The sequence below is a fragment of the Lupinus angustifolius genome, chromosome LG06 (assembly GCF_001865875.1).
Source record: "Lupinus angustifolius cultivar Tanjil chromosome LG06, LupAngTanjil_v1.0, whole genome shotgun sequence".
Lineage (NCBI taxonomy): Eukaryota > Viridiplantae > Streptophyta > Magnoliopsida > Fabales > Fabaceae > Lupinus > Lupinus angustifolius.
This window is the reverse complement of record NC_032014.1, coordinates 22,732,602-22,744,036: the sequence shown is the minus strand read 5'-3', so window position 1 is coordinate 22,744,036 and position 11,435 is coordinate 22,732,602. Positions and strand designations below refer to the sequence as shown.

General features: G+C 32.9%; 2 protein-coding genes across 4 annotated transcripts; one reads left to right on the top strand and one right to left on the bottom strand.

Annotated features, from left to right (window-relative positions):
- On the top strand, window positions 249-4,761 carry LOC109350241 (DNA-3-methyladenine glycosylase-like). Of its 2 annotated transcripts, none has more exons than XM_019591430.1 (5): window positions 249-694; window positions 3,045-3,102; window positions 3,359-3,442; window positions 3,846-3,948; window positions 4,249-4,761. In XM_019591430.1, the coding sequence occupies exons 1-5, from the start codon at window positions 310-312 to the stop codon at window positions 4,525-4,527; spliced, it is 909 nt and encodes a 302-aa protein (XP_019446975.1). In that variant the 5' UTR covers window positions 249-309; the 3' UTR covers window positions 4,528-4,761. The 2 variants fall into 2 exon arrangements, with proteins under 2 accessions (XP_019446975.1, XP_019446974.1); XM_019591429.1 differs by having other exon boundaries at window positions 3,807-3,948.
- On the bottom strand, window positions 5,259-10,863 carry LOC109350242 (ASC1-like protein). Of its 2 annotated transcripts, none has more exons than XM_019591432.1 (7): window positions 10,648-10,863; window positions 9,675-9,904; window positions 9,393-9,548; window positions 7,563-7,748; window positions 6,622-6,806; window positions 6,066-6,136; window positions 5,259-5,625 (listed from the first exon to the last, which is right to left on the bottom strand). In XM_019591432.1, the coding sequence occupies exons 1-6, from the start codon at window positions 10,786-10,788 to the stop codon at window positions 6,111-6,113; spliced, it is 924 nt and encodes a 307-aa protein (XP_019446977.1). In that variant the 5' UTR covers window positions 10,789-10,863; the 3' UTR covers window positions 5,259-5,625; window positions 6,066-6,110. The 2 variants fall into 2 exon arrangements, with proteins under 2 accessions (XP_019446977.1, XP_019446976.1); XM_019591431.1 differs by having other exon boundaries at window positions 6,066-6,142; window positions 10,648-10,861.

Below are 11,435 nucleotides of genomic sequence, written 5' to 3'. Positions count from 1 at the left end.
TATCAAATGATAAGACACAATATAGGGTTAAATGTACTCTTTCACTATAAATTCATGGTATAACACTTGCACCAAAATAAAATTTGAGAGTACTATAATCAAATGTGTTCTAGCTTATGCTATAAGCACATAATCAAATGCTTGAAAACTAAGGACAAAAACTTTGTCATGTGCTATGAAACTCACATTTCAACCACCAACTTCAAACATTTTCCAAGCTATTAAAACCCTTCATTTTTATGAATCTAAGACCCATTATTCTAACAACTACATCATTTAAAACATTGAAGTTCTCTTTTGTTCTTAACCATGTTCAAAACAAATGTAAAAAAACATGTTCTAGATAAGAACAAGAGTGTGAAAGAAACACAAAAAATAGTGAACCATAGTTTTTTAACCAAACACTTCAAGAAAGTATACCCTATTGGGCTTCAAAAAAGCACTTCATCTTTATCATCTTTATCTTCATTGTCATTATCTTTGTCACAAAACTCAAATGATTCTTCATCTCAAGGTGATTCTTTGACTCCATTAGATGAAAAAATTTCATTGGCATTGCATTTGATTGCACCATATGAAAGAAGAGAATCATATATAGTAGCTGCTAAAAAAGTGCAACATAAACAACCAAGTGTATTGTTGAGTACTGAGCCTAGGGAACTCAAAAGATGCAACTGGATCACAAAGAGCAGTGGTATGATCAATTCCAATTCAACTATTTCACCATTTATGAACATTTTGATTTTCTTTTCTTCTATCAGAATCGAGTGTTTTAAATTGTGATCGCAGTTACGATTGTGGTTACTGTAATAGCTACGATGCGGGTTGCAGCTATTATGGTGTGTATTTTATAATTAAAAATTATTTTTGAATTTGGTGAGTTGCGATACGACCCAAATGTGGTTCGATGCGGCCCAAATGCGGTTTGATGTGGTCTAAATGTGGTTGTGTGGTGGCCTTATACAGCCACATCACCGTGATTCAGTGTCACACTGCAATTGCAATATAATGTGGTTGTGACAGTCACCATAACCACAATATTGCGGCTGCATTATGTGATGTAATCCACAATATAAATCACTTGACAAACCGTATTAAAACTTTAGCATATAGTGTAAATACATGAGATAGTAAGATACTATAAAGTTCTAGTTGGTTGGCCATCTTCATCCAATTGCGATTGCGGTCGCGATTGTGGCCGTTGCGATGCGGATTGCGGCTATTGCAGTGTGAATTACTTTGTGAGTAAAAACATATTTTTGACATCGATGCAGTCTGATGTGGCCCGATGCGGTTGCTTTGCGGTCCGATGTGGTCCTATGCGGTTGCATTGTGGACTGTTGCAATGGCATCACTATGAATCAATATCACACTGCAATTGTGGTGTGATGCGGTTGTGGCGGTCAACGCAACCGCAATATTACGACCACATCACATGATGCGGTCCGCAATTTGATACATAGAGCATCTTCGTCCGGCGAACCTTCCATATTGCTTAAATGGGCCATGCATAATTGTATACATTTTTGTCACGTTTTCATATGATTTCACCTCATACTTGAAAATTCGAAAGAATCGTTAATGAACCCCACACGTAAATCTCTTTCACTTCTCATTATTTGTCTACACTATTTTATGGCTAAGGACAGTCGAAAACTGTAATAACTGTCTCTATTTTGCTCCAATGATGCAATCTCCTTATGTTTGAAATCAACGTGGCCTGATGCAGTTGTGTTGTGGTCCAATGCAGCCTAAATGTAATCTGATGTAGTTGTGTTGCAACCTAATGCAGCAACATTATTATGATTCGGTGTCACACTATAATTGCAGTGTGATTGCTGCCACAATATTACGACCATAGTGGTCCGCAATTTAAATGACTTACACAATCGAAAACTGAATGACTTTCTCTACTTTGCTCCAATGATGCAATATCATAAGAACAATCCTTATTAGCTCTTCAAGAATTTCATAAAGGATATGGATGGAACCATTAAACTAATATTTTCTATTGAAATTGGTTTCTTTATGCTTATTTAAGATAAAAGGCAAATGTTAGTAGTGATTTCTTTTATTTTGTTTAGTCTTTTTCTTTCTTTTTAAATAAACAGAAAACAAGTCTTTTTTTTACCTAAACTTGCTATTTTTGCAGTAATGATAATGATTCTATAACTTGAAAAGAACATGTTTTTGTTTCACTTCAATATCAACACTATATATTATTGCTCAAATGTAAAATCACTCCCATCAATGTGACACTACATAATCAAACATACTTTTAAGGCATGTAACATTTTGTGAATGTTCTAAATTGTACGTGTTTAAAAATATTCTAAGATATGATGTTTGAAATAAAGATAAAATAGAGAAGGTATTTCTAAGGGTACATATTTATTGTTCTATAAATTGTGTTACTACATATACCATTAGTTGTAGTTGGTCAGAAAAATAGTTAATTATTAATTTTTTAACTTCAAAATATTTTTTCAACCAAACATAGGCTTATGGTACATGCAGTACTACAATTTATGGAACAACAGATGTTGTCTCGTATTTCTTGCGTATGTTCACATCTTCAGAAGAGTATTAACAACACATTGATCGATTGGTATAAGACCCTACTGAATTCTTAAATTGACCAAAATATCAAATGTACGATTCATGTTAAGACATTTGTTAGGAAAGACAGTCATACAATCCGAAAAGGATCAGTTCTTTACCCATAAAGTAAATGGATACCCTTAATTATACCAAAATATGTACAAGTGAGTGGTCCTATTTAAATGATGGTAAAGAATTTGATTTCATTAGCTAATTAATTTAGAATTTGATTTGTAATTAATTTATTATTTGTACTACTTCTATAAATATACATTTTAATACACGCCAAAATTATATTCAATATACATTCTCAAAATAAAATAAAAAACCTTGTAGGATATTATAAATGATTATATTATGAGATATCTTCATGATATTCTAATAGTATGCAAGTATTTTTCTTCTTATTATTATGTATAGGACTAATCTAGAATCTTGTGCAGATAAGGCTTATATAGAATTTCATGATGAATGTTGGGGAGTTCCAGCTTATGATGATAAGTAAGTGCTAAGTATTAATATTGCAATATCTCTTCTCTAACAAAATCACATTTATTTAAGAGTTTTAAAATCTGTGCATCGTAAGCGTAAAGTTTTTTACATTGTCGGTATATCATCCACCATTAATTTATGAATAATCGATGATTTGTTGACAGTGTAAAAAATACTTACGTCGTGAGTATATACATATTAAATCATTTATTTAAATGATATATAATTGATGGAAACTTTAATGGTTGATTAAATCATGAAATAGCAAATTGTTTGAGCTGCTAGCATTATCTGGATTACTCATGGACTACAATTGGACAGAAATTCTTAAAAGAAAGGAAACTCTTAGGTAACATATTTTTGTATATACATAATGTTTTGTTTGTAAATAAACTAGAGTAAATACTTATTTCATTCCCTCGTGTTTTTTGATTTTATCAGTTTGGTTCATAAAAATCGGAAAACCCAAAATGATCCCAACAATTTCAAATGTGAGTCAAATTAGTTATTTTTAGTATGTTTTACAACGTCTAATAAGAACTAATTTGATCATAAAAGGACTAATTTAACCTACATTTGAAATTTGTATAGATTATTTTGGGTTTTCCAATTTTTGAGAACCAAATTGATAAAGTTAAAAAAGATGATGACTAAATTAAGTATTTACTCTGATAAATTAATGAAGTTATATACTATATTATGTTTGACCATAGGGAAGTTTTTGGTGGATTTGATCCTAATAATGTTGCAAGAATGGAGGAAAATGAAATCATGGAGATAGCATCAAACAAAGCACTTTCTTTAGCTGATAGCAGAGTTATGTGCATAGTTCACAATGCCAAATGCATAATGAAGGCAAGTACATAGTCCATAGAGTAAAATATCAATTTTGCCACTGATAATCGATTAATTTCATCCATGACATTACAAAAATATCGTTTGTTCTCTAACCTTGCATGTCATCAATAAATTTCGTCAAAATCAATCATGCTAAATTGCTAAGTTAGTTACCAAATTGACGTTTTTTCGATCTTACGTATTAAACTGATCGACGATATCAATCTCAGGAATAAGATCACTAACTTTTTGTACTATGCTTTTCATGAGTTGACCCTTAGTAGCAGAGACATTTTGATTATTGATCCTCTTCTACAGATTGTTCTAGAATGTGGATCATTCAGTAGCTACATATGGGGTTATGTGAATCACAAACCAGTGATCAATAGTTACAGACACCCAAGAAATGTTCCACTGAGGAGTCCAAAGGCAGAGACCCTTAGCAAGGACATGTTAAAGCGTGGGTTTAGGTTTGTGGGTCCAGTTATAGTGCACTCTTTTATGCAAGCTGCAGGACTAACCATTGATCATCTTGTAGACTGTTATAGACACAGTGAATGTGTGAGACTAGCAGAAAGACCTTGGAGGCATATCTAGCGTAGAATCGTTACGTGTATCGGATGTTTTCGCGACACTTTTCAGGTTTATAAGACAAAGTAACAGTGTCGTGAAAGTGTCGCACTATGGTGTATAAGAAACATTTTCGTTTTCATATCTAACATGCACTGATTCAATAGCAGAGTTTTCTGTTGGACTTTGTATGCGCAACTACTCTCACTTTTCGATTCAAGTCAAGCAAGTGAATATGCGAAATCGAGGTTTTTGGTATCACTTTTTTTCTTCATTCCTTCTTACAATCATCAACTCTATACAGTATCATTAATAAAAGGGAAGAGGAAATGTGTAATTGTCAATTAGAGTATTATTTGATTGTTGTAAAGTACATACAAATAATAGAGACAAAGAAGTTTTATTTATTATTTTTGTAATCAAATTATGCACACCATGCTGTAGCTTTTTTTTTTTTTGTATTACCAAAGATACCCGTCACTTTTTTGGGTCAGGAACTAATCTATTTCGAGATATGTGGTTGTCCCTCCTAACAAGTGTCGCTCCCAGAAATCGAACTATTGACCTTTTGGTCTAGAGAGTGAGAATATCTCTAGTAACATAGAAAACCCTTATACCTTTATAAAACTAAAAGCCTCAAATTAAAGTCACAATTTAAAGAGTTATGATCAGAACATTAGACATTTCCATTTTTAAGAATTAGAACTAAAATCTGCAAATCATCAATTCAACATTGGTTGGACAAATATCTGTGAGAATCAACTAACAAATTTCTTCTCCAATAAATAAAAACCAAGAATAGCATTCGCGCGAAAACATCGGGGGATCATAGTCCTTGGCACTTGCAATCGAAATGAGAATCGAGTGACAAATATTCAAGCAATTGAAATGAGAATTAAGTAAGAAATATTCAAGCAAGTCAAACTAACATTGCAAATCCTGAGGAGTTGAGCTGCATAGACCATTAGTTAGAAGATCGAAAATTCTCTTCATCTGCTACCCTTTTAAATCGGCTCCGTACTCTGAACTCGAATCAGTATGAATGTAATCTCCTCCAATTTGATCGAAGATTTGAAGAAAAAAAATTAGCAAAGTGGGCAGACTTTGAATCTACAATCAATTTATCTGCAAGAAATAAAACCAAACAGCATTTCCCTTAATTTAAGGACAGTGACAAAGGCTATATATAAAATTGATTTCAAACTACTGCAGTTGTATCTCATTTACTACTTTTATTTATCCCGACGCCTAACAAACATGAAATTTAAATTATCGCCTTCGCCTCAGATACCAGTGAACCGTAAGGTAATGCTAGGCAAAAGATTACATTAAAACACACATCAAGAGGCGTAAAGCGAAAAAGGGCTCAAACCATTTTCTTTGTGGAGTTTTCTTCTAAGCATTTGTTGTTAGAAGGAACTAGAAGAAATAACTTTAACTGTGTTTAGATTAAAGTATACTATAGTTATGGACAAATTCATATTACCAACTCAATTCCACATAAAATGTCACCATATTCAAGATGACCCGTATTTAGAACAACTTGTGGCCATTTTTAAATTCACCTTTGCGTTAAGATTACATTATGCATCCAAATCTTGTTTCCCTGCTCAATCTTCATGTTCATCTTCTGATTCTGAATCTGCACAAAGAAAATGAATCAGCTTATAATAAATAAAAAGTTAAAGAATTTCCATATTAAGCGATACAAGCATAGCTGGCTTAATTTCGAAAATTTTCAACCGGAGGCATTACTGAAACAACAATGACTTAGTGGGGCTCTATTCATCAAAAACAAGATCAAATGAATAAAAAACAATCATTTTTTATTCTATGAGAAACACATCAAAGTGGTTATGTTACACAGATGCCCTAGCATCGTATTCTTCTTGTCGCTTGAGTAAAACACTATGACCCACGCAAAGGTCAATTCAATCACCTACACCATTGATCCAGATTTCAGATTGAATCGAAATCCAAAGCTTCTACAACAACACATTGTATATTTAGTCTATATTTCCATGCAAATACTAAGCATAGGGGAATAACTTTCAGAATATTGCTCTTTCAATTGAAACTTCATATCAGAAAACCACACACAAAAAACATCTTTCAACTTACCAGATCGAACATCTTCGCTAAGTTTCCCTCTTCCTTGGATTTGTTTAACAAGCATCCGAAAAATCAGCACCCACCAATAAATATGTAGAACCAGCAAGCAGTATAGAAGACTATTGAACACATAATAATATATTGGACCTTCCTTCTGATGCTTCTCCTTATCCAAGGTGAGCAAAACTTCATAGCTGGCAAAACAAGGAGAGAGTAAAACAATTGAACAGAGGAATGCAATGATAAGTTAACAACGGCCAGTTCTAGAGTCAGAAAGAAGACTTTTTCCATTTGCTTATTAGATTGCAGCAAGATTTATCTACAAACTTTCCCCTTGGACAGACTTTATTTTATAATTCTGCTTAGACTAAGTTTAAAATTCCCGAATAGAAGTTCGAAATGTTTCCGGATGAATTCTATGCCAAACCAATTAAAACATGCAAAACTAATAACTCCAGTCAAATATGACTGCATATATACTTCGATTTTCACTGGTCAGAAAGAAACATGTATGGTAACGTGTACAGTTGATAACTGACAGTATAAAACAACAGGGCACTAGAATACATGAAAAGTTAACTGTTATGGAGAAAAACTTACGAGGGCTAAAAGTAAATGAAAATTAAAGGGATACAAAATATTAAATTGACGGTTGAATCTTTCTTTTACTAGCCAGCTTCAATTTTATTACGAGTTTATGAAGAAAAAGGTGTAAATCTCCACAAAGATGACAACTTTTTGAGTCTGAAGAGCAGCAGGTGGCAATCATTCTCAGTGTATAATACAATTTTTTTCTTAAAAAATTCTTTCAATAAATATACGGTGGGTCATTATATTGTTAATTGTTATTCACCCAGATACCATCCACAGAATACAAAGATGAGACCCAGAAAGTATAACCGAGAACAAAAGGAAAAATAACGTAAACTTGGAACTAAATTAGTGCAAACCTTGTACTCCAAAGAATCCAGAACGGGAAGTAAATAAGGCGCAATATGATCCAAGATAAAACAAATAGAATAAACGCAAAGCTGGCCATTGTTTCAGCACCACTGTATTTTGACATTTTTCCTATCTCCAGAAACACATCACTGGCATCATGAATTGCTAAAACAACTGATCCAACACGGGCAAACCTGAATGTATTAAACACAGAAGTCAAACAGAATACTATAAGAGAAATCTATCAAAGTGAAGTATAGTAAGATTAAAAGGGTGTGCATTAGATTTAGGTCCACAATTTCGTCAAAGATGCAAAACAGGTAGACACACTAACAATTTTAAAAGATCTTCATCTCTCTCTCCTGGCGCGTGCGTTTATCTATAGTTAAAACAGTTGCTTCAAATTTTAAAACAGTATTTTACCTTGTGTTTTCAATTAAGAGCCAGCAAGTTCATATAATTCAGTATATGAAATCAGTAACTTGTTACCGAAATCGAAGAAATCAACATGAAAAGGGACAGATGCAAAATGATAGGAACTGATATTAATATTACAAAATAGCAAGAACACCAAGGAGCCAAGCTCCTATTAGTATTACGATAGTAGGAAATTGACTATGTAATTTTAGAGGCAAAAGTAACAATAGAAGAAAGAAGAAAGAAGAAAATCAGAGAAGCTGAGTGTTGACTGTGCAATGGCGTAAGTCACCTTAAAACCATTCCAAATTCCAGACTATCTAATCCGTCCCCCGTCCCACTTCCCTATTTATTCTCTCCATTAACTGCATGTTAGCTTGTCATAACTCCCTTGGATAGAGGCTAGTTGTTTCCCTCTTAGGCACGTTGGGTAAACTACTTAATTAAGCGCATATTCAGAGAACACTTCTGAAATAAGCTAAATAGAGATTATTTCCAAAAGTTTCTTTTGTTAAGCTAATTGAAGAAAGCTGAGAACAAATTATAGTAAAGTCATGAGCTATTTTTACAAGCTGTTATCATAAGTGTAACTAATTTCTCTATAAATTCTTTCAAACACCCATTTATTCTCCTTCCTCCCACTACCTGCAACACAGGTTGCTTAGCAGGTAGCCAGGCTATAAGATTCCGCATCTTACAATGTAGCACCGTTGGAGAGCATGACCTGGTGTTGCTTAACAAGGAACGTATCTGGCTTAAGATATGCAACTTAACACCAATTTTGGGTTCTCTTGTGTACTAAGAATGCAAGGAAAAAACCAAAAATGAAACTATGTAGATGCAGGTTAGGCTATGGGGTTAATTCAAGAACTTGTGGGAGTTGTAGGGAACTAGGGATGGAGTAAAATATTAGTTGGGTTTCTTAAAGTATAGGAAAGTGTGAAAATACGTAAAATATTGTGCAGGACCCATTTAAGAACTTGTACATTGGTTTGTGGTTGGAGATGCTGTAAATGCTTTCACTAGCTCTCACTAGTTGTAAATCATCCACTTATTGCTTTCTTTATTCACTCCTCTTCCACTAGTAGTTTAATGATGGGCCTATCAACCTATGAAGAATGGAAACCAGATACGAGAAATATATGGACATGGACAACATTCAAAACATTGTACACTGGAACACAGATATATGCATGTGAGTAAATTACACTCATAAGTCAAAAATCGTTGAACTCCAAAAAGATGCTTGGATGATAAGAAAAACATAAGTCAATGAACAACAACAATCAAGTCTTTATCTCACTAGGTGAGATCAGCTACATGGATCGAACTACGCCATAATGTTCTATCATAAATCATGTTCATTAAGAAATCAGTGATCTCTAAATCACGGTCGGCTACATAAGTCAATGAACACATACCTAAAAATGTAGGACAACACAATGAGAATGACAGTAGCGACATGATGACCCATGGACACCCCAAAGTCCGAGCGCCTAGTTTCCCAAAACATTAAAGCAAAAATGGAGTATGAATAGAATCCCGCAGCGTACATGTAGACTGCCTTCAATTTCAACCTGAAATGTTAAAAGATAACTACCCTATCAATGAACTTAAGTTTAGTACAATATTCATAGCAGAGACAAATGATTACAAAATTAGATTGAATATCAATAATCGGGAACATAAAGAAATAATCTTACTTGATCTTTTGATCTGGCCAGACCTGATTCCCTGGCCCCACCCAAAAATTTCTTGTATTACTAAACCAAGGCTCATCATAAGTTACATATAAAGCGAGAATCTCTGCCGATAGAAAGTAAACACATTTCCAGGCCGATTCCTTAAATTTCTTAATCTTCTTTCTTTTTTCATCTGTCTGAAAGTCCGCCGTCTCATTCCCCTTTCCGAAAATCAATCTTTTAGCTACTTTCTGTAAAATGTAATTCACTTCAGATTGATTAGATGTATCCATAAAAACAAACATAAATTTATCTGTAGTAACCTAGCAGGCAAAACATCTTGTGGCCAAGAACAACAAACCCACCCGAATCCCACACACCATCTCCTGGTTGTTAAATATAGTGGTAATGTTGACAATGTCAGTGTTTGCGTAACATTTTTTTGGCACTACCATGAGTATCGCTTCACCCTATTGGTAAGTAACTAATCACTTTCGAGGTGTGTGGCTGCCACTCCCAACAATTGTCGTTCTCGGGAATCGAACTCTAACATTTGATCTTTCTGGGGATCTAGTAGAGCCTTACACCACTAGAGCAACACCTTGCTGGTAGTGTTTGCATAACATAACTCCGAATGAACTCGATTTATATCAAATTTGATTTCGATTATACCCGAGTTCAACACGAAGTGATTCATATCAGGATGTTCAATTCTAAAATCAAAAAATTAGACTTCAAAAAGCTACACCCAAAATCAAAAAGCCTAAAATTTTGTTATTTACACAACATGGTTGACTCTATAAAATTGTCAAACACAAACATGAAGGTTCAAAATTGAATGTAAATGTTCCAAACACAAACTAAACGAAACAACTATCTAAATACATAAAACAAAAATTAACAATTGATACAAACCCAATGAAAATTAGGCACAAAAAAACAATTTTGATGAAGAAATAACAATAAAAAACGAAATTATAATAAAGGGGTGTACCTGGAAAAGAAAAGTATCAAGAAAAAAACGAGCAGAAGGGAAAAAGATAGCGAAAAAAGGGAGAATAGAGAAATCATTATATGAAGGATATGATTCATGCTCCCAATTTACACACTTTACTTCTTCAATCCAATTCATCATTATTATTATAATAATAATTGTATAATAATATGAAGAACAATAAGAACAATAAGAAGAAGAAGAAGAAGATTTGAATAATAAACTAAGTATGTGTGAAATAGACACAGAAAAGAAAGAAAATGAAGAAGAAGAAGAAGAAGATAGTGAATGATGGAACCAAATGAATTGAATTGAATACTGAATATGGTAACCTCCTTTTGTTTCACTTTTGAACCCTTTCTCCTTTCCCTATCTCATTAATTATTATTATTTAATCGTTATTGAATGTTATCTTTATCGCTTATCAAAAATTGAATATTTAATCTTAGTAATCTATGTTTTATATTATTAAATCAATATTTTATTGGTATTTGTTGACTCTATTTAACAAAAGACATGGTTGAAAATATGTTTTTTAAAATAATATATTTTATGTTTGGTATGTGATATTTATTATTTTTTATCCTTTATCTCAATAAAAAATTGATTATCTTAGTTTATTATTTAATAATATTATTATTAATTATTAAATAATAATAAAATTGTAATCTATAATATTTTAAAAAAAAATTAAGAAAGTAACTCATGTGTAATTTAGTTTAATATATACTAGCGTGTTGACAGGCACTACCGTGCCTGTCAACCCGCTTTCCTATTGTTTGTAATGT